At 40.8% G+C, this 22,766-nt stretch overlaps 1 protein-coding gene across 4 annotated transcripts in view; it reads right to left on the reverse strand.

Annotated features, from left to right (window-relative positions):
- Positions 1 to 18,045, reverse strand: part of slc8a3 (solute carrier family 8 member 3) — a 124,790-nt gene extending 106,745 nt beyond the window's left edge. For 2 of the 4 annotated variants that reach the window (XM_008398964.3, XM_008398963.3), the window contains exons 1-2: positions 17,195 to 18,045; positions 10,881 to 12,747 (exon numbers count right to left, since the gene is read on the reverse strand). In XM_008398964.3, the coding sequence (XP_008397186.2) occupies positions 10,881 to 12,661 (1,781 nt within the window). In that variant the 5' untranslated portion in view covers positions 12,662 to 12,747; positions 17,195 to 18,045. Of the gene's footprint in view, positions 1 to 10,880; positions 12,748 to 17,194 lie in introns of those variants that run through there. The other 2 variants (XM_081603080.1, XM_081603079.1) reach the window with 1 other exon arrangement.
- Positions 18,046 to 22,766: the final 4,721 nt, after the last annotated feature.

Below are 22,766 nucleotides of genomic sequence, written 5' to 3' on the forward strand. Positions count from 1 at the left end.
GAACCGTCCATGTTCTGCCTTGTTGTAAAAAATATCTTCAGAGTCCCCGGCTGAAGCTAAAGCAGAGAACCACTGCTGTAAATAAACACAACAAACATCCTTCCAGAAGTCCTGCTGGTGCCGCAGAAACGCCTTCGTCTCAACTTAAACCACCGATCAGCCATATTTCCCTTCAAACAGCTGATGCCGAGGTCACGCCTGCTTCTGCACTTCCAGGCAGTTGAGAGTGGATGTGAAGGGGCAGGATGCAGTGTGTGTGTGTGTGTGTGTGTGTGTGTGTGTGCGTGTGTGTGTGCGTGTGTGTGAAGGGGGGATAAGGTGAGGAAACTACTGATGCATTCTGGCGCATTTTCTGCTGCAGCACCCGGGGAATATTATTGGAAAAGTAAGTTCCTCCCTAAAGGAGGTCCCCCGAGCTGCAGGCAGAGCATGCCGGGCCCTGGCCTCGACGCGCTCTGACAGGAGAGGAGGGGAAGAGGGGCCGCTGTGGGACATGTGGAAAGTCTACACAGGAAAACTGGAGTGAGATCACAGCAAATATCTGTTCAGGGAGCAGAGAACGAGCCCCGCTGCTGCAGGGATGGAGGGCTGCAGAGAGGATGAGCTTCCTAGTGATGACCGTCCTAGTGATCTGAAACAAACCTTCAGATCACTACTCTCTCCTCACCTCAACCTTTTATTTCCATCTAAACAAATCATAAGAAACTACTGATTTTTTTTTTTTCTGACCTCAATATCCCCTTTTGTCAAAAATAGAAGCTATGTCACCCAGTGAATCTTTGCATTTCAAGCTAAAAGAATCTTACGTAAAAGGAAAGAAATCTTTATTGTGGCCTTTACTAAATATTAGTCTGGTTTTTAAACACGGCAGCATTCAGAAAAGGAAGTTCTAGATGTCGATGCGAACATCAATTCGAGGTTTTTATATGGCATTTTAGAAGAAATATGGTCGGATATTGTGAAATAATTCAACAAAGACTCAGTACAATGCAATTTCTGAAACTATCTGGACTACATCAGCCGGTAGTCAAACAGACTGTGTGGGAAAACAAACAGAGATGTCGTCCAAGGAAGTTTGTTTGCAGAAGAAGTATAAAGAAATCCAAAAATAGATTCTAGGCAACTGCAGAGGTTTTCTCACATTTCCTGACAACAGTACTCACGACTTCATCCACCAGAACAACAGGGAGACCAGAGCGATTTCAGAGCCGCAAGGAGAAAACATTCAATGTACTGCAGATTAATTACATCATATAGATTTAAACATTTTTGGTAAAATTGTTGAAGAAAACATAATTAGCTTGGAGTGGTCAAGTCAAAGTAATACAGCAGCATGTAGACGGGAGTAAAGGAGGAGTACATTTCTGCCAAAAACTTTGAGATTCATCTCAGAAAAAACAAGGAAATTTCTGACTTTCAAAAGTCAAAACTTTTCAACTTTTCAAACTCAGAAACTTCCACGTTTTTTTTCTAGAAAATCTCTGAGATTAATCTCTTATTTTTTTTTGGCTTCTTTTTTCTTTCTTTTTTCTACCTACCATACCCTTACTATGCTTAAGTACAGACTAAATATAACATAAATGCCGTGAAAAAAAATGTTTTCAGGAAATCTAAAACAAAGAAGTGAAAACGCTTTGTAAAAACTAGAAAACAGAAATTGCTGCTCCATAAAAATGTCACATTATATCTGATAATCACAATAAAAAAACACCTACATGTCAAATGAAGAATTATTTAACACCGTATCAAATATTTAAGATGTGTATTTGCACTGTTAATAGTCCTGAAAATACAATATACCATCTAATTAGAGATGATATTTATATGCAGATTATTGCAAGAGTAGGTAGGATGTGCTGGGGAGAAATGGAGGTTTACAGACTTGATGGGGGATGGGGGGGGGGGGAAACAACCCTGATTTGAATTCATTCCTTCAGCTTTACTGCTTCCATCTGCCTTCAGAGTTGTTCACTTGTACATTGGCCAGACATCCAGCGCCAGCAGCAAAATTCTCACATTGAAATCAGCTGACTGCTTTAAAAAATGTAGAAACATCTTGCGCTTTCATATGCTTTTAACGTTTTTTGCATGTGGAAGATGGGGAAAAGACAGGAGCAGGGAAGTGCGGCGCCGCTGCCGCCTCCCACAGCATTTTGGATTCGCGGCTCCATTCATTGCGGAGCCGCATTGATTTGTGCTTTTAAAAGCCGCTGCACTGTGCATGCTGGACGGTGCCACCGAGCAGGACTGACCTTTATCAACGTATGCAGATGCTGGAATTAGTTGCGCGGGCAGGAAGGGCTGCACGGACTGCCGCCGTGGCGAGAGGTGGACGAAATGGGAACGGTGACCCATATTGACCGCGACCAGACTCTGTCCGTTTCTCAAGAGCAAATGTTTTATTTATACGTCTCCTGACATGGATGGAAACATCATCGACTGCGGTACAAAGCTGAGACGACGGACACTCCGGCTCCGTTTATATTGACCAATTTTGAAAATAAATTTGCACAATGGAAACACGGCAATTAAAAAAAGAAGAACAAAAGTTCTGAGGTGTTTTTCTTTTCTTTTTTCTTTTTTGCCGATTCGAAATTGGTTTATTTTGCAATGCAAACGGTTTTTTTTGCATCACACCAATCACATGATCAACAAACAACCGGACGCGGCCACTGGCGCAAACCACGGAAAAGACCAGTTTGAGGGTGATGACGCGGCGTCTTTTCTCATGACGTCACGTGAATGAACTTACTCATGTGTGATTTTAAATTGCGCTTCTTATTTAATGGAAACGAAGCAATTGCAAAGTTGTGGGAGTTCTTTTTTCTTTTTCTTTTTTTACATTAGCGGAATATTGTTTAAGTTTTGCTCACGTTTCTAACGGAAACGAAGCTTCTGAAAGCTAATGGATAAAATTAAACAGGAATCTTTTTTCCCCATTTACTACAAACAAACAAAAAAAAACTTCTTTTAAGTTTATAATATAAAGATGACTTACTTACTTATAATTAGCTTTAGTTTGTTGTTGTTTTTACTTCATGTGCTTCATCGTTGGCTTTTCTTCTGCTACTTAGTAGTTTTGCAACCATGTAAAATTTTGCTCTTTTTGCCTTGTTTTAATACTTAGATTTTATTAGTATCAATATCTTTGAAGAGTCTACCTTTTAACAAAAAAAAATACCCAGTTAGCATCTGGCTTAAAGACCAACGTAGACAAACACTTACTTTTTTTTTCTTAAAATACACCAGAATTAACAAGCTAGTAATGCTAATGTAAGATGCTAAAAATGTTTAGATGTCATCTCCAAATCATTTTGCTTTAAAACATTAAAACCCCAAAATGTGAAGTCGCCAATAGACACCAAAACAAAAGAAAAGATATAAATCCTGTTTAGTGGGAAAGCCAACTATGAACTGTATTTCCTAAAGGGAAAAAGGTATTGGCACAAAAAATCTAAGAAACATTGTAAATTGGAAATAATTCTCTTTTCAAGAAAATCTCTTTGGGTTTATTTTCAATTAGTTAATCTTCTGTGTTTTTGGGCGTTAGGAACAACAGCTGGATGTGAACAGTTAAAAACCCTGAATACTCTAAAATGTTCATAACTGCTTATTTTAATAGTACAAACACCAAGTAAATCTCAGTATGTATTAATTTGCACCATGGAAAATTGTCTTAGCACTACCACAGTGTTCCCTGTCTTTGCTCTTCGGGTTACAGCCAATAGGTGCCCAGGAAAATGAATAGCGCTACTGGATTGGCTGCTTTGAAAACACCAGCCAATAGCCTGTCAAGTAGCACTTATCCTTGCCATTTCAACCTCCCAAGCCATATTTTCCTTACAAAATTATTTTAGATATGCTCAACGAAAAAGTCCGCAAATATTTTTGGAGTGAAGTTCCACAGAAACATTTGTGGATATGCGATTGGGGAAGACTCTCCAATGATTAATGTTAAGTCATCAACACTCTAGGGCCACAAAATTTAAAGAAGCCACTTAATATATGCCTCTCCTTCCCTTCTTTGTTGGCAATGCTTTTTATGGCTACATAAAGTTGCCTATTAAGGACAGACTTGCTGCTGTTTCAAATCTAATATCGCCAGGGGCAACCTTGAGACCCCGTCGGTCCTGCAGGTTTGATATTCCTGCAGTTATTGTTGGTTCTTGGCTGCGCTGATTCCTCGGAGGTAGCAGATCACCGGCTAGATTCTGGACTGTATTTTTCTTGTTCTCTCAGTGCATGTACTGACACTACAGATTCCTGTTTTTTTTTTTTTGTTTGTTTTGTTTTTGTGTGTGTGTGTGTGTGTGTGCGTGTGTGTGTGTGTGTGTGTGTGTGTGTGTGTGTGTGTGTGTGTGTGTGTCTTTTGTTGAGTACAAAAATTGCTTTTAGTTGTAAGGTTCTGTGATAGTCTGCGCTTCTTCATCCAACGCCATGCATTGCAGGATGGCTGTTAGACACAGATCGCATCGATAGCTGAGCCGTTTTGTTCGTCGTCATTAATCTTAATTTGTCTTTGGTGTCTCATGAAGTATCCCAAAGGTTATGGACAACCATCAGCGAGTTAAAAATAGAAATCTCCTGGCATAAAGCAGGAACATGATTGAAGGCAGCATCAGAATGCCTGCACTGTGTACTCACAGACTGGCAGACACTAATTCAAGAACCATATCTGATACCGCGCCGCGCTCGGGTTTCAGGCCCGGGACGATCACAACATTCACTCTGAGCCGGGCTTATCCCAGTGATTTTTTTTTTTTTTTTACAAAAATCAACATTTCCATAATACTAGTTTTTCCTCTTAGAGGGTTTTTCTTATTTATTGTCTTTTTTATGTGTCAGGTCATCCAACAAATTCTGACAGAAATGATGTGAATAAATATTTTTCTATTATAGTTCTCAAAGAGAAACTGGAATGAGTGCAACAATGATTTGCAGAAACCAAAGTTCAAAAACCAGAAACAACCGGATGGATTAGTCCGTAATTCTGAATATTCTTACTGAAAATACTAGAAATTCGTTTTATTTAAACTACATTCAACCTATGACGAAGAAAACTGAATAAAACTACTGAAACAATTCCAACAAATTACAGAACAAAACAAAACAAAACAAAACACGACAACCAAAAGAAGAAAGACATCATTTCAGAGAGACCAGAGACTATAAGGCTTAAGACTTAATGAAACAACAGAAAGCAGCAGCCGCGAATATGATAAGCTGAGCTGAAGACGATCCAGGCGGTGTCAGGGGACAGGCTGCAGGCGGGTAAGGTAAGCCCTGTGGGTCCATTCTGGGATATATGGAAAAGTGCTGGCTGGGGGGAAAGCTGCCTCACTCAGCAGGACGAGGATCAGAGTAAACATGTGTCCTGTCAGTCATGATGCCAGGAGGCGGTAGCGCCTTACACATTCCACAAAATACCCAAGGAAACATTTCAGGAAGAGACTTCGGCGTCAAAAATCGTGCGTTTTATTGTCGGCGTAATTATAAATCTTTAAAGGTTGCATGTGAATGCACAGGACGATTCGTTCCCCCTTACGACCACGAATACTCCGGGTGATTCTGGTCCGTCTGCTGCGCACCACTCATTTGTTTATGAATCCATCAGTGCTTAGTTAAACATCGGCCTCTCCAGGGATGGAGCTTCTCAGCTGTGTTATCTTCTCCGGTTCAATAAGGAAACACAACCTGGCAACCTTTATTACTTTAATATTCTCTGCAGCTTTACACAGGCAGCTCCCAGCCTGGAGATGGTTTTCTCAGGAGGCCTAAATGTTAATCGGAGTCATCACAAAGACTGAACCCCTCCTCCCCCATCCACAGCCCTCCCCCCCAAAAAAAATTAACTTTATTTTATTAACAAAGCTATCTCTGGGCTGCACACCGTCTCACCTGTAGGAGAATATGAATCCTTTGAGAATGTATGGCGAGGCACCGTCCCCATTAGCAACACTTAATCCTGCTTCTATGAGCCACTAAAGGGAGGAGAGGCATTTAATTATCATTATCTTTCTTTATGTGGACTTAGCGGCGAAACCACCAACAGGAATTTTAATTTGTTGTCATTTTATTGTTTTCATACCAAACAAGGGTACAACCCGGTGAGAAATCATTAAAGGCGTTATTTTACATTGTATATTTTCCAGTACATCGGGTCATTTTAACCCGCAGCTGCTGCTGCATATATGAAAAACATTTAGAAAGAAAATTCACTGTTCATAGTAGCCGTATCTGACACAGTGAAATTGGCCTCTGTCTCTTTAAACCCTCCTACGCTTTCGGACACTCTGCCTTCAGCACGTCGTCATGACAGCGCTGCTTCATGATGCCATTTATATCCGTTTTAGGAGTGGTGTAGTTCAACATCCGTGCCATTCCGCCAGGCTAAGGCTGCGTTCACACTATACAGCCTGAAGTGACCCAATTCAGATTTTTTTAAATTTTTTTTTACGTAATTCGACCTGTATCTGATCTTTTCATGACAGTCTGAACAACACAGGTCGGATTCTTTTTGAATGCGACCCAGGCCACTTTGGGTATCCGATATGTATCAGATTCAAATGTGACCTAACGTCCAGGTCGCATTAGTTCGACCTGAACGTCACTGATACTCGACAAACATCGCTATTCTGTGTCCTGATGCGCAAGCGGGAAGAATAACAACCATAATGGACTATATCAAGGATTAAGTTGTTTATATGCTGCTCCGGTCGGACAACAACTTTAAAATTGTACGCTATGCTCCACCGTTAGCATTCATGTTTACTTCCGCAAACACTGACATGTGCTCTGTGTGTGATGCTATTGCGCCCTCTGTTGCCACACTTTCATGTCGTTTGCAGTTCACACTGGAGAACTATACAAGATGTGTGAACGACCACTGCAAAAAATCGGAATTGGGTCACTTCAGGCTGCAGTGTGAACGTAGCCTAACGCTATTTGCTTCTGCCGCTAGGCAACTCATTAAGTTCTTAGGCACCCCCGAATGGTTGCCACGGGAGATGCAAGGATTCCTTAAACATGTATGAAAGGGTCAAAGCAACTCTGAAGCATGTGTTTGATGACAGAATGCCATTTTCTACTAAAATATTAGCACACCAGCTGAATGAATGCAAATATGTGCCTTCGGTCACATCTAATAAATTAAAATATGTGTTCTGATGAGATTCACAGATTAAAAGTGCCTTTTGAAAATAATATTTTTTTCCCGAAACAGACATTCTTTTCATTAAGCCCACATTTCTGTTAAAAAATGTTGGGGGTTTTTATGGTCTGATGTAATATGTTAATCCTAAATGTCATATTTTAGCTGTAAATGGAAAATCATCATAGTTAACAAAATAAATGCTGGAAAACATCATTCTGTGTGTAATTAATCTTTAATGTTAATGAGGTAAATGAAGTTTTCAATAATATTGTGATTTATTGAATATGATTGTGTGGTATCATCTTGCCTTTGCATGGGCCGTGTTATGAGACGAGTATAAAAACATGGAGGAATAAAATACCAGCTTACACAAAGATCCAATCACCTAAAACACAAAAACGACAATTAACTAAACTACTGAAAGCAGACATTTACGTAAACTGCATACAAATACACACAACCCTTTTGCAGTCTTATATGTGGTCGATGGCAAAAGAACCAGCAAAATGAGGTGCTAAAGGGAACCAGATAGAGAGCATTGTGTGATCTAATTGTGCTGAAGGGCATTAAACACTCGGCCCCTTCTCACACACGGCGCACTCTGCCTTCATCTACTCACTACAATGGCTTCACACCAAGAATTGTTTTAACCTTGTAACAGAGGAACTCCTTCTGGCAAGAGAAAATATAACATTTCCCTGGTTAAATATGAATGTAGGGCAGCGGAGGCAAACACGTTTTATAACAATCTTTTTGTCCCACAGAGAGAGAAAAATGACTCTGAGGAGAGGTTTTTACGTTGCAGAAGAACCAACGAGGTAATTTTGTCTTCTGTGAATTTTCGAAATATTCCTTTTCCTTGAGAAAATGAATATTTTGGAAATGTTCCTGTCAAACCTTTGGCATGATTGTGGATAAAGTGGTACTCTTTGGCAGCTTTTTTTATTGGAAACAAAAAAAAGGATCATTCTCTCTCTCTCTATTTTTTCTTTTTACAATTTAAGAGTGTTGGAAATGTTGGAAGCTCTGCAAAAGCGCAGCTCAAACCCAGATCCGGTCTTCCACGTGGATTGCAGAGAGACAGTTTCATTATATTAAGAATTAAACTGAATTAGTTCCACCATATTTTGATTTATATTGCATCACATTTATTCAATAGTTTGCGTTTATTTTTTGCTTGATATCATAGCGAGATTTTTTTTTTTTTTGGCATAATAGTTCCTTTAGTAAAAATATAAGAATACTGTCTCTATAATAACGTTGGTTATTAGGCCTTGTATCTCTTTGCAGTGAGAATGTCAATGACTGTTTTTAATCTGTTATGACAGTTCTTTAGATTGGAGGGCAATGTGTTGCTTTTTGATTTCTTTTAGTCCCACTTGGTCAGATTGGGTCTCTTTGGTCATTCCTTGATTTTTACTGGTAACACAGTAATCAGGCTATTGAACCTCAACCCCAAATTAATCAGAGCTAATTCATGACTTGGATAGCTTTTCCTCTTAATAAAATCTTCAGTTTCTATTTACTCAAGCTATTCAGACTAATTAGTTGACTTGTTTTCAGTCGATTCGTTTTATTTTTTTTTACTGGATTAACCTCTGCATTGATGCAGCTTCTGTTGAATCAATACAACAGGCTGATTTTATTCATAGAGACATCTACTGTTTAAAAAATGAACTGTGGTGAGTGAAAGCTGCTGAAGGAAGTGGAAGTAAGACAGGAACAGTGGTGATACTCATTCCAGAACTGGGTCGTAAATAGACCAAACCAGCAGTACATCTGAGCCTGAAGTATGTAGAAAGACTGGGAAAACAGCTACCATGGCTTCATCAAGTGGTATGCAAAAAATTACAAAAATAATTCATAGGAACATTGTGTTATTAGAAATAAAGGTTTTCTCTGTAATGTGCAACATGGTTTTCAAAATAATTCATTTCTAACAGTCAATATTTACACAAAAGATCTTTTAAGACATTCTCATTTGGGTCAAAATTGATACGAACTGATTCATTGTGATGCACGAGTGCAGCAGCCGAGTCCAGAGAGAAATGTTATCCTTTTCTCTGCTAATAGGTAACCCTGCCACTAAACACATTGGTTATTAACTACACCGCTTTTCTAAGGAAAGACAAGTGTTCCTCAATAGCGCTCTGTAATTTCGTCATTTTTTTTCTCCCCCTAAATATCCAGCAAATTATTATGCAGTCTGATTATATTCAAGATCTCTGAGTTAACCAATTACAGCATGCCTTTTTTTTCTTGGATTTACATCCCCTCGGTAGAGAAGTGCGGCACGATGCGAGACTCTAACATTCAGCACGATATGCAACACAGCAAGCAGATCGATAAACCATCATCATCACAACTGCATCACCACATCTCCTCCCTGTATTCCCTCAGCTGCCTTCAGGTCCAACCCAAAAGCCTCTCCCACATAAATCAAGTAAAATCCAGATTGCTCAGCAGGTCCCTGGAGCATGCTGATCACCCAACACTCATCCTCTTGCCATTGTTCTCTGGGGCTGTCTCAGCCCTCACACTGCAGCCCAGTCTCTGCCAGTTAGGTCCATTTGGTAGAGAATGGGGGAACAGCAGACACTTGTCTCTGTGGTTAAGTGGCTGTAGGTCAACATCTACAACACGAGTGCCTGCAAAGGTGCATTCCAGAGACGCCGGAATCGTAATGTGCTGGAATGTTGTCCAATCGACAAACGCTCTCTATGCCACAGCACAGTTTGCTACCATTATTTTAACACTACCAAATGTTGAATGACTATGTTTGTTGTAGTCCAGCATTATAGACAGATGGTATAGCTGACAAGACTACATAACATACCCGCTTTACGTAAGACATCATTACCAATCACAGCATTTTTATTGACGGCTCCGCTCAGAAGAAATTAAACCTTCACGTGTCATAATTCATTTCAACACCATCCACCATCAAACGCAAAACACTGTCACACACTGATTATATAAATCAAAGCCAGACCTTTGACCTTGGAAGTGAATCTTTCTTCTAACTAGGCTTCTATCCATCCGCTCTGTTTTTTTTTTTGTCAGAGGAAGTTGACAAGGCATGAAGAGAACATGGGGAAAAAGGGAAACGTGCAAAACTCAGGGGATGGAGAAAACAAAGCAGCAGGGAGTTGAAGGGCAAAGAGAGGGTTTACTTCAGGACTTCCTATTTCCACGCTTGCATGGAATCTCCAGCACGTGAAAAACAGATGGTTGCTGTCAAAGCTGCCTGATGAGAGGAAAACTCTCCACACAGAAAAAACTAGCGTCAGATGAGTGTCTTTGCTGTCTAACGAGAGAAAAACGGGGAGTCAAAGTTCACAAAGTGGTGAGTGGAAATGCCACATAAATAGGTAAGATTTGTATTATTGTATGTCAAAGAATGAGCTGAGCCTTTGGAGCAAAACAAAGTGCTGTTTCCAGCAGACTGCTAAAGAGCACTAAACCTTAAAGCTTATGCATGTTTAAATGCAATCTAAAATAGAAATTAAAATTGTCGAAGAAATAATTCTCAAGTTATATCATTTAATTATGAGTCCAAAACACATTGTATTTTTGATCTAGAAGCCTTGATCCGCAACAATCAGCCACTGAGTGGCTGATTGCCAGTCTGATGTTTGGCTGACATCAGGCTGATGCTTTATTGGACATCAGCCAATAAAACTTAATAGAAAACCAACTGCTCCAAAAACAAGAGGATTCTTCTTACCAGGTCTCGTCGTTTTTGAACTCAAGTTCTCCATAGGTGTCTTCAAAGTCCTCCCCTCCGCCTTTGGCAAGTCCCTCCACTGTGCGATAAGGCACAATGACAGTTCCCCTTGCTCCAGAAGTTCTCAGCACTTTCACTTCCATAATGCCAGTGCTCTCACTGATGTGAACTGAGCCACTCTCAAACGTGAAAATGCCTGAATGATCGTCATCTAGAATAGTCACCGTAGCCACAGTGGGAAAACCTAGGATGGCCTTTGGGTATGGGAGGCTGTTGGCAGACAACACCTCGTCTTCAGTTTCCAAGACCCGAAGATTATTGAGACGCACAAAGAAGTGCTCGTCCTCTTCAAAGATGTCATCGTCTATGATGCCAATACTTATTTCTTTGATTATTTCCCCTGGTTTAAACACCACCGTGCCCTCTGTGAACTCGTAGTCTGCTCCAGCATTAGCCGAGCCATCTTCTGTTTTATAATCCACGTAGATCGTCTTGTTGATGTCGCCACCCTTTCTAGTGACAGCCAGGATGGCAGCACCGCAGTTCTCAAGGCACTGGTAGGCAGCAGGCTCAAATGCTATCCGGGACACGTACTCTTCGGGTTCCTCCACGTGCACCTCTTGCACACTGGCGCTCTTCTTTGCTTGTTCTGCTACATGTTTCTTCAGGATATTCCCAGCGCCTGTCATCATTCGAGTGGCCTGGATACGGTAGAAGGCACGGCTCTTTTGCTGATGTGAGAGAGCATAGTAATTAGCCATCTCAACCAGCTGATCAAGATCTTTCTCTGGGTGCTTCTGCTTTAGGTCCTTTAAGATACGAATCATATCCCGGCGGGACTCATCTACCTCTTTGCTTTCAATCAAACCAATCAGATTACTGGTTGCACTTCCATCCATAAAGTGAGAGTTGACCATCTTGCCGTCCATCTCAATCCCTTTGGAGCGTTCTGTTTCCGTCTCAATAATGACACCCCTGTGTTTGTCAGTGCGATATTTCTTATGCATAAACTTGTAGAAGAGCAGTCGTCTGTCTGCTACCCAGGCGAGTAGGACGCATATGGGAAAAAAGGATAGTGTGACCAGGCCTTCCCAGACCTGGACTACATTAGGAGAAAAAACAGCCAGGATCATGTAGAGCCAGATGTAAGCAAAGATACTCCAGCCTGCTGTGACAAAGAAAACTCTCAGGTGTTTGACCTTACGCACTTCACCTTGGGGAATGACGGACACACAGAGGCCAATGATGACAAACATATTGAAGGCTGCACTGCCAACAATTGTCGATGGACCAAGTTCACCAGATTTGAACTCATGTCCGCAAACTTCAATCACAGAGAGCAGAATCTCGGGGGCAGATGAGCCTAAGGCCATGAGAGTAAGGTTGGAAACTGTTTCATTCCACACCCGAATTGTGGTTGTCGTCGTTTCCCCGTTGGGCCTTTTGATGACAATTTCTCTTTCTTGGGAGGTGATGACCTCAATGGCTGCCATGAAACGGTCGGCAATGATGGACACACCAAGAAACATGTAGATCATGGCCACAAAATAGACGATGACCCGAGCAATCTTATCTCCCATGGACGGATCCTCGGGATACCAGATGGGGAGGATGATCCCTGTCTGACATTTTGAGTTGCCCTTGCAGGTGGCATTGTTGGGGCTGAGTAAAGGACTCGGAGTAGCCCGGGCCTCTGTACAAAGGAAAGCTATGGCCACAGAGACCAGTCCCAACCAGAGGCAGGCTGATGTCCCTGGTTTTAGAGGCCTTGAACCCTCCATGCACCCTTCTTCGTCTTAAGGGGCCTTGCAACACTAACAGTCCCTCTGGGATCCAGCACTGGGCTGTGCTTTTTTCCACCCACCACCTGCCAAAGAGAAACAACAGAAAATACACAATGGTTATATTGTAGCTTTTTGACAGAAGTGCATTGTGTTCAGCATCACAATAGTAACAATATTCAGACAAAGACAACTACGATGAAACAATATCACCACGTTGGATTTGTAATTAATAATGATTACAGACCTGAACACATACTTGGAATGCAGTGTGCATTTATTGACTGAATCGAGAGTGAATGGAGAGTGGCAGTGAGCAGGAATTCTCTAGTATTGCCACAGATTCTTAATTAGATTTTGGCATAGGCACTAACACATGAAAAGGTTTTGATTTCAACTGTTTCATTGCAGCTCTTGCTGTGTGTTTAGGCTTGATTTCCAGCTGTAAGGCAAACCTAAGTCTCAAGCCTTTAAACTATCTTAACGGCTTGAGACTTAGGTTTTCTTTCAGTATTGGCCTGTATTTAGCTCCATCCATCTTCCCTTCAGTTCTGACCAACTTCTGTGTTGTGTCAATGATGCTGCCACCATTGTGTTTCACTATTAGTGTGTGTGTTGAGAGTGACACCAACAGTTTTGCTTGTAGGCTGAAAATCTTAACATCGGTCACATCTGACCAGACTACACCTTTCCTATGTTTCCTAAATAATGAAAATTATGTTGTTTCCATTGTGATTTCAGTCTTGATTATAATACTAGAGGTTACCAGTGAGGTAGAAAATGAAGATCTTCACACACAATTTTTTTGGACGTCAAAGCAATATTTCGTGAACAAAGTTTAACTGAGTTATGCATGCGCATCCAGTGGCGCAGATTGTTTGAAATCTCTGGGATAGCACTCGGGTGGGTCAGAAGAAAATTACTCTCTCTCAGCAGTACTACTGAATGAAGAACTGTCCCAACTGTGAGAGCGTGACAGCAAGCAGAAACACAAAAGCTCATCAAAATACACACTGAAACTCAACACAACGATAGAAAGCAGCTTTTCAGGTCAGACGTCCAAATTCATAAAAGCTCAATCCAAAGCATCTAATGCAGTTCTTAGACCCTTAATGGTAAAGACTTAAGTCTTCTTTTAATGCTAATGGCTGTGGCAGGAGGAGAGTAATGAACACTTGACCATCCTGAATTTAATACACATTCTAACAGCTGGGATTTATAGCAAAGACTATCACCTCAGTTATGCCTGATTATTTAGTGTTTCTGGACAGTCTGAACTCTCCATGCCCGCCACAGCACTTCAGGATCCCTGGGGCTCACAGACTGTGAAGTCTCAGTTTAAGTAGTCACCTAAGAGACATGCAAAGTATTGCAGGCAACCATTCTGTCCTGAAATCAGTAGAGGATTTCAGTTTTTACTAGTCTGACACTTGTTTGTCTTTGCTTTGGTTGACCTAAATCTGCATTTACACAGTCAGTGCATATAAAAATGCATCCCTGTGTTCAGATACCGGGCTGAAGCATTGGTTACTTTGGGAAACATTCCAACAATGCATCACATATATTTAAAGCAATGTCAATCCTTTTTTTTTTTTTTTTACTTTTTTTTTTACATTTTATATATATATATATATATATATAATATGATGTTGGGGGGGAAAAAGATTTTGATGGTAGGTTTCAATAAACACACCAGGAGGAGGAAAGAAAAGAATGACAGTGAACTGCAGCCCATGCTGGAGACGAGGAACTTGTATTTTCCTGAATCAGCAGAGCTATCACTGTGGACTGCAGCCAGCTATACAATCCCTGAGAGGATCGGCAGTGCAGAGCACAAACAAAAACAACGGGAGGAACTGTGTGAATGAGGTGTGACTTATTAATTAAAGTAAAGGTTGAGTTTCGCACAAAATAAATTGTTTACTTCCTGGAAATTGATGAGGATAAAATGAAGGCATTGTGTTTTCCTTAAGCACTGTTTTCAGAGAAACAGAAGGCACTGAGAGGCAGTGGGTAACTGCGTTTTAGCCGTAGCGGTGGCACTGACCGGCCTGCTTCTTCCCATAAGGCGATGCAGATGATGCAATAAAACATTCCCCATGACAGGAAAGAAATGGCCTCTTAATATGATGCAAAGTTGGAATAGAAAGGATAAAAATGAGTCACTAAACTGACTTTTACACAGCTTTCTAATATTATCCCCATCTATCTGTTTTAATAGCAGAGTCCAAATAATGTTATGTTTTTTTGGGGGGTTTTTTGCTGGAAAATGTCAAACTAAAAGCAGCGAGAACGTAGCTGAAAGTCAGTACAGCTGCAGATATAAGATCACCTCCTTTGACATCTTTCTCAGTTATTGCTGTCGTTATAACCCACCCACAATCAGAATCTAATGTGTGTTTTTGGAGCTCAGAGGGAGAAAGTGGAAGGTAAGGATGGATAAACGGAACCAGACTTCATCCAGTTAACTCTAACAGAGTCAGTCAGATTGTCAGGAGCCACCTACTGCCTGATTGGATGACTAAGCTAGATCATTTTCATCCATTTTGCTGTATTTACTGTAGATGCTTTCGCAGACTTTTTTAATTTAATTTAATTTTTTACAGTTTTCCTTTTGTTTTATTGGGATTTTAAATGACAGGCCAACACAAAGCAGTGCATGAATGTCAAGAGGATGTAAAACGGTTTCAAAATAATGACCAAATGGAACCAAATGGGGATAGATGTTTAAAGTAAGATTGAATTATAAAACAGTCGCTAGTTTTGAACGCGTCACAGAGACAAAAAGCTAGCAATCATCAGGCAGTGAGGAGAACAAGGAGACTTTATAAATAACCAAAATTTAAACTTGGAGTCGGGTCTAATGCTCAGCTAAAGCCATCATACTGTTGCTGTAGCTTTAAATTCACACCAAACCTTTTAAAAACTGGACGTCAATCCACTGCATTTCAGCTAGAAGAGCTAGCTAACCAGCTCAGAGCTTACTGGATGTAAATTCAAAGTGTAGGTGTAAGAAAAGTAAAGTAGCATTCTTTCAGCCAGTTTTCCAGCAGCAGGTAGAAACAAATGGGAGACAGAACCTCTGTGCAACTCAACGCTCACTGCCTCTGTAAGTCATGAAATATATATATACACTTTTAAACTTAAATTTTTTATTATAAAAAAAAATCCATCCATCCATCCATTTTCTTACACCCTTATCCCTTAGTGGGGTCGGGAGTGGTGCTGGTGCCCATCTCCAGCTAACGTTCTGGGCGAGAGGCGGGGTCACCCTGGACAGGTCGCCAGTCTGTCACAGGGCATATATATATATATATATATAATAAAAAATGTAAGTTTAAAAGTAGAAAAGAACATATTGATCCCACTGCATGTGAACAAATAGCAGTAGAAATATATATTTCCACCCCTCTTCTAATGCCTCCCTGGGCAAAAACCTAATTAAGCTATTTAATTACTCCTAATGATAAATTTAGTGAAATTTTTTTTAAATATCAGAAAGTCAGAATTTAGCTAAATTTGTAGGTAAGCACATTCTAAACATTTTTGGAATCTAAAAGATTTATTTCTAGCTGCTACGACCACATCTCTACATTTTCTTCTTTACTCTTTTCACCGGTATCTACCCAAATAAAATACATGCAAAGTGTTACACCAACGTGCAATTTAACAGCTGCTATTAGCTGTTTGAATTTATTTCTTTATTTTCATGTTTCAGAGGTCGCTGTGCACTCGGTATGCTGCTACATGGCTCGGAGCGGCAGGATCTGCGCGCGGATCCCTTTTCCCCCCCGTCCCCTATTTTGGGAGGTGGGTCTCGTTTAAGGAGGCTATTTGAGATGCGCGTAAACATGGACTCAGCAGACACACCGAGAGCCTCAGCTGTCGCTGATTAATCATCATGAGGGCCGTTTCGCTCACTATACGGATGCCATCGCCTCCACGAAGGGGGGCAGGGGGGGGATCCCCTGCTGGAGCACCCATAGGTCCGCACCTAACTTAGCCTATTATAGGACGCAGGCAGGTCTCTCTCTCTCTCTCTCTCTCTCTCTCTCTCTCTCTCTCTCTCTCTCTCTCTCTCTCTCTCTCTCTCTCTCTCTCTCTCTTTCTGTGTGTGTGTGTTTTCTCCAATCAACTCCAAAGAATGTAGGAGAAGCGCAGGCAATAAATTAATAACAGTAATAATAATGATGATGATTATGATAAATAAATAACAATAAAAACTCCAGCTTTCTCTGAGACGGCAGTTATTTGACTGTCACACCCATTTAGACAGAATATCCCGAATCCATCCGAGCCGGTTGTAATGGATCATGTCTGCAGCATGATGGTCAGATTGAAGCGCGTGCAAGGCTGATGGAGCACATCCAGCTCACATCATCATCATCATCATCATCATCATCATCATCACTCTCTAATGTGATTATTTCTACATGTGCATCTAGAACGTCTCACTCTAACACACATTGATTTAATTTTTTTTTATGTAATGCATGCATCACTTTGCATGGCTGCGCGTTAATTATTACTCACCTGGATCTGTATGTGAGTGACTTTATGTAGAGACAGCTGAGCAGCTCCCGTCCGCCCCCTTTATTGTTATTATTAGTCTTATTATTATTCTTGTTGTTGTTGTTTTTGCCGCGATGGTCCTAAAATAATCGGCACACCACAATCCCACCGCGAGGCTGCCGAGTCGTCCTCATGAACAAGAGGGAGCGTGCAGGTCCTCTCTCCCCCCCTCCCCCGCCCCACACACCCCCTCGCACCCCCCAGCCTGCCCACGGTACCGTCGAATGTGTAGGATCAAACCGGGCCAAAGGGGAGGGCGATCGCCTTTCGTCGTCTCCTTGCCGTGGCGCTCTTCCTCCCCAGAATCCTCCCCTGACCGGAACAGGACGGGGGCCGGTGGGTCACAGAGCTGTCAGTAACGAGGGAGGAGGAGGCGAGTGGCTCGGTATTTTAGGACTGCACGCTGGGTGGGAGATGGATCTCCTTCTTCTTCTTCTTCTCGAGCCCGTCCGAGCGTCTCTGCCTCCTCCTGCAAGCCGTGAATCAGCGCTCTCCTCCTCCTTCTCCTCCTCCTCCTCCTCTCCTCCGCGACAGCGTTGGAAATTATGATGCCGCTCCTGTGGATGTGGAGGAAAAGCCTTTCTTTCAAGCGCTGGTGACAAACCGTAATCGATAGCCTGTTAACGATCGCAGTTTTTCACCCGTTGCGTGTTCGGCGAAGTTGCCACGCAGAGCTGCGTGCTGGACTTTGCGCATCTGAGAGAGGAACGCCGGGTTGCGAGTGTGCGCGCGCGCGCGCGCGTGTGTGTGTGTGTGTGTTTGTCCTCCTGTGGATTTCCATCTTCTGTTGAGAAGCCCGAGCTGCACACGCTCACGCGTGAAAGGTGTGAAATGGTTGCCCCCCTCCCGCCCCCCCTCCCAACACACACACACACACACACACACACACACACACACGCATACACACTCACAGCCCTTCTCTGGTCATATAAAAATAAATAAAAATCACTCTTCCGATTCCGCGCAGCTACGTCACCATCAGCTGAGCGAGAGAAGCCAGCAACACAAACCCCCGGATCCCCAGCAACCCAAAAACTGAGAGGGCGGGGAGGAGAGAAGAGTTAGACTTTTGCTCTGATGCTAAAATAAACACATAGAAGAAGAAGAACACTGGGTCAGTGGCCTGCAGATTATAGTAAATAACACAGTGGCGTCCCTAAGGGGGGGGCATAGCCCCATCTGGAAAAACGCTGACCACCCCAGAGAATCCAGTTCAGTTCACACAAAGGCATACAGTGATCTTCTTCTATCAAAAACATGCATGTAAAAATGTAAAGCCCAATAAATAATTCAATAAATAATCAGTGGAAATGTATGTATTTATTGAAAGTATGTATTTTATTTATTTATTGTCCATGTTCTGCAGATGGCACAGACTATATAATAAAACAACATAAACAAACAATATCCATCCATTTGGTCAGGATAAATATTAGTCAATATGTGCATGTAGAAATGAGTATTAACAGAATATGGGTTTAGTTATAATTTTGATCAACTATTTTGAAATCTTCTATGTAAGTGCAGTAAAATTAAGAAATCTACAGTTTTGATGAGATAGCTTTTATTAAATGCACACTAAATTGAGAACACTTCATATTCCATGACTGTTTCGAACACACATGTACACAAATACATAAATGTTCATCGTAGAGCAGTGCTTCTGATTCATTAGAGGGACAAAGTGATGGAGTATCAGAATGTCTTCACCACAAAAAGTCAAGAATTGTGACAAATGTAAAAACTATTTATCCTAATTATCTGCTAAGTTAAATTCTGGCACATTCCTTTAGCTCACTGGGTTTGTTAAAAAGAGAAATATAGATTAAGGCATAAGCTGTTGCTGAAATAGTAACCAATTTTTTCCAATTTTATTCTAACAATGTGGCATGTAAACTGTTCTTCTGATAACCTGCTATGTGTCGCTCCTTGACTGCTAGCATGCTAGCATATTTGACATTAACATTAGCGCTGCGCTGCTGCTAAACTAGATAAAGCTGGATACAAACTAAAATTATTTCTCCAGAAACCTCAACTACATATCCTCTGATGGGTCTTAACCTTTTTGAGATAATATTTGTTGAGAATACAACCAGTATTAAAACATTAGCCTCTTAATTTGTTCTCTACAGGCTACACCATGACGAATGACAACAGCTTTCCTTTGGGAAGCTTTTCCTGAACCAAAGTTTGGCTGTTCTTCCTGCGCATGCGTCCCTGGTTTCCTGGTCCTATGTGAGTACTTTGACTTCTTCCTACTGTCCAACAACATATAGTTAGCTTCATGTATGCTAGCTCTCTTAAGTGTCCTGTGTGTTTCTGTGACAATAAAAAGGACCAAGTTTACGGTTTTTCCCTGTTCCTGGTTCAGTAAGACCTTCAGCGGCTCCTGTGTTGAAACAGCTGACAAGGGATGACCTCCCTTTTTAAATTTAGATGCATTTAACATCAGTGAGCGCTCAGACCTCGATGTAGCACGGTCACAGTGCTGATGAGACAAACACCCCACAGACTGAGCAAAACTGCAGCCACCTCTAATTGAGGTGTCACACAGGCTTGAAATGCTGGGAAAACTCCCAGGATAAAACCAAACCGTATGTAAAATTAATTCCAATTTTTAAAAGCCTTTTGAAATATTTAGTTCCTAATAAATAATGAATGGTTGTTAATTTGTTTTTGAAACAACAGTGAGACTTGTGGCGGCCCATCCCGCTTGTAGTGCTTATAAAGTCCCTGCTTCACAAAGCGGGAAAAATCAATTGGATCCGATTTTTAATTACACGGCCCGGCACTGTATTACAGAATCCTAATAACTTGTTCAGATTTGCATGCTTGTAAGTAGGGAAGTCGTAAACAATTGGTTATATGCCACGAGAGGTGGTGACGTATTTCCGTTTGAATTTATGCCACATAGATTGGTTCTGGGTCCTGCTTGCTCCTCTTGTTTTTAGCCAAAGCTGCAAGATCTGTACCATGAAAAAAACGCAAAACTTAAAATATCTGTGAGCTACTGGTACAATAATCGAGTTTTTTGGTGTGTCGTTGTGTCCAGTAATTAGCCGGTACCATCCAGTGCTTAGTTTTTTTCATTTTCCTGCTGATATCAAGGCGACAGCAGAGTGTAGCCAAGACTTAGCCACTACAGCTAACACACGGTTTGTAGCTGCCTGCTACTTCAAAGCTTGAGGATATTGAAGATCCAGCGTCAGAAATGGGAAGATGGAGGTTAAAAGTGAGCTGTACGAGCTTCGTTCACTGGAATCATTTGTTGGAGGAAAATAATGAGGGAGAAAATCCACTGCTACGAGAAACAGGCTGAGAACAGAGGCAGCGATTTGACACAAGGTAAGTCAATATGTGTGTTGATGCATTTGTGTTATACAGAGTATGAAATTATTTTTAGGCAACTCCTTAGCTTTTGTTTATATGACAATTATATAAAATACATTTAACACATGCAGTCGGGGCGACGAGCCCCTCCAATACCGAGCAGGTAAATTAAGAACAGCCGAGGGCAGCAAAGCTTCAGCCCGAACTAGTCAGACAGATTAAGGCCCAAAACCTTCGCTTTACAGCCGTTTAAGTGGCACCGACCCACATAAAAAAACCCACAGAACAAATGGTACAAATCACGTATTTCCTGAATCCCGAAAATATGACATCTACCTTTGCTGTTTCATAATTATAATCCACGTTAGAGTGAATTTTTCCACTTGGCTGCTATAATCTGTTCTTGCTTTACACAACGTAATTTCTCTTTTTTTCCCCTCTGAGATTCTGCTTAGAAAATGAGGTTATGAAGTTACATCCTCCCGCTGCTTTTTGTTTTTAAAATGGTAAATTTATGTTTGCTTCGACTTTTATAAACTACTGCCTCTTGTATGCATCATTTTTTGTCTTACTGTTGGTGCAGGTATTAGGCGAACACGGTGCTTTGCCTGCTAGTAGTTTAAATTAATTTTAGCTGCGCATTTTCAAAAGAGTATTCAGATTTTAACATGCATTTTCTAAGTAGTAAATATTTCAGTTCACTCTTTACTCAGTAACTTCAGTGTTGTTACACCTCCGAAACATTTGTTGCAGTTTCTTTGTGATACCAGAACTATTTCACTTAAACATTTAATTTCCTGAGATATTGTCAATTTATTTTCAAGCGAAACTCTCAAAAAGAGCTGAGGATTTATTAGTTTTGATTACGTTGTGCAGCTAAATAAGGACACTTATTTTATTTTTTTCTTTTTAATTTTTCAGGTTTGCATCGTAACACTTTGTGATGTGTTTCTGAGTCATGATTGAGCCTCTGTGCCGATTACCTTTCCACTGGATCCAAGCACCTGGACCTGCTGAAGGCATCCATCAGTCCACGGTCTGCGGGATCATCACAACGTGGACTAACTTTTCATTTACTTGGTTAAACTATGATCTTGAACCCGGAGCACCAGATATGCAAAAATCTACCTGCAGACTTTGTTGGCTACCCTGACACTGCAGTCATCCTGGACGGGGCTGAGCCGGACTTCCTCTCCTCCAGAGTGACGAGTTTTCATCACCAGTAAAGGCAAAACAAGTCTGATGTCTGATTAGCTGCTAGGAAGTATATTATATGTTCATTTTGCTATCCTGTTTGTACCTACAATAAAATTGAATCTCATTTGTAATTCTCTACATTTCACAAACCTTTTTTTTCCCTTTTCTCAGTGTTTACGTTATGTCAAGTATTTGCATGTAGATCAGGAATTCAAGTGAGATGTTAAAATGCAACACTTTTAGGTAATATCAGCAAAGAAATGTGAATATTAAGCAATATGTAGTTAGTCATATAATTTAATATACTGAATAAGGCTGGATGATATGACTTACAAGATGTTTTTCATATCAGATTTGATTTGAATCGATTCCTCCCGCCCTCAATTTCTGTAATAAAATCACAAAAAATACTTTCAAAAAGTGCCTGTATTTCAATCATCTGTTCTGTGAGTTGTAGGGAGCATTACGGTCAGGATACAAGAAATTTTAATTGCAAGAATGCAGTCATCGTTACAGCAGAATAAAGATGCAATTTTATAACAATGTCTTAAAATTACAATAAGTCATTTTAATAAGAAATAAAGATTCAGATTGATCTGATGTAACCAGCTCAGTCCATGTGGTTCTGACATTTGTCAGTAATCAAGAGGATATACATTTAGACCTCTACTGACCAGGTAAGCATTAAGATAAAAATAAAAAATAGAGCAAATACTGTATACAAAATGGAAAAAAAGCAACTGATAGAAATACTTTCTATATAGAGAAAAGCAAAAAAGTTAATAGCAGGAGAAAAGTTGTTGGCAACATTAGCTCAGCTGATCTCTCCCTCCAGGAAGCCATCAAACAGAACTCCTGTCCAACTATAATAAAGATTAAAAAAAGAAAGAAAATGGAAAGTTAAAATAACAAATAATGCCAAATTAATAATTCAGATCTAATGCGTTCTGGAATCTATTGACATTTTACAAATTTCACAAATCAATTAGAAGGTTTGACAAATGTT

This window comes from Poecilia reticulata, chromosome 22 (assembly GCF_904066995.2).
Source record: "Poecilia reticulata chromosome 22, P_reticulata-male-v2, whole genome shotgun sequence".
NCBI classification, from domain to species: domain Eukaryota; kingdom Metazoa; phylum Chordata; class Actinopteri; order Cyprinodontiformes; family Poeciliidae; genus Poecilia; species Poecilia reticulata.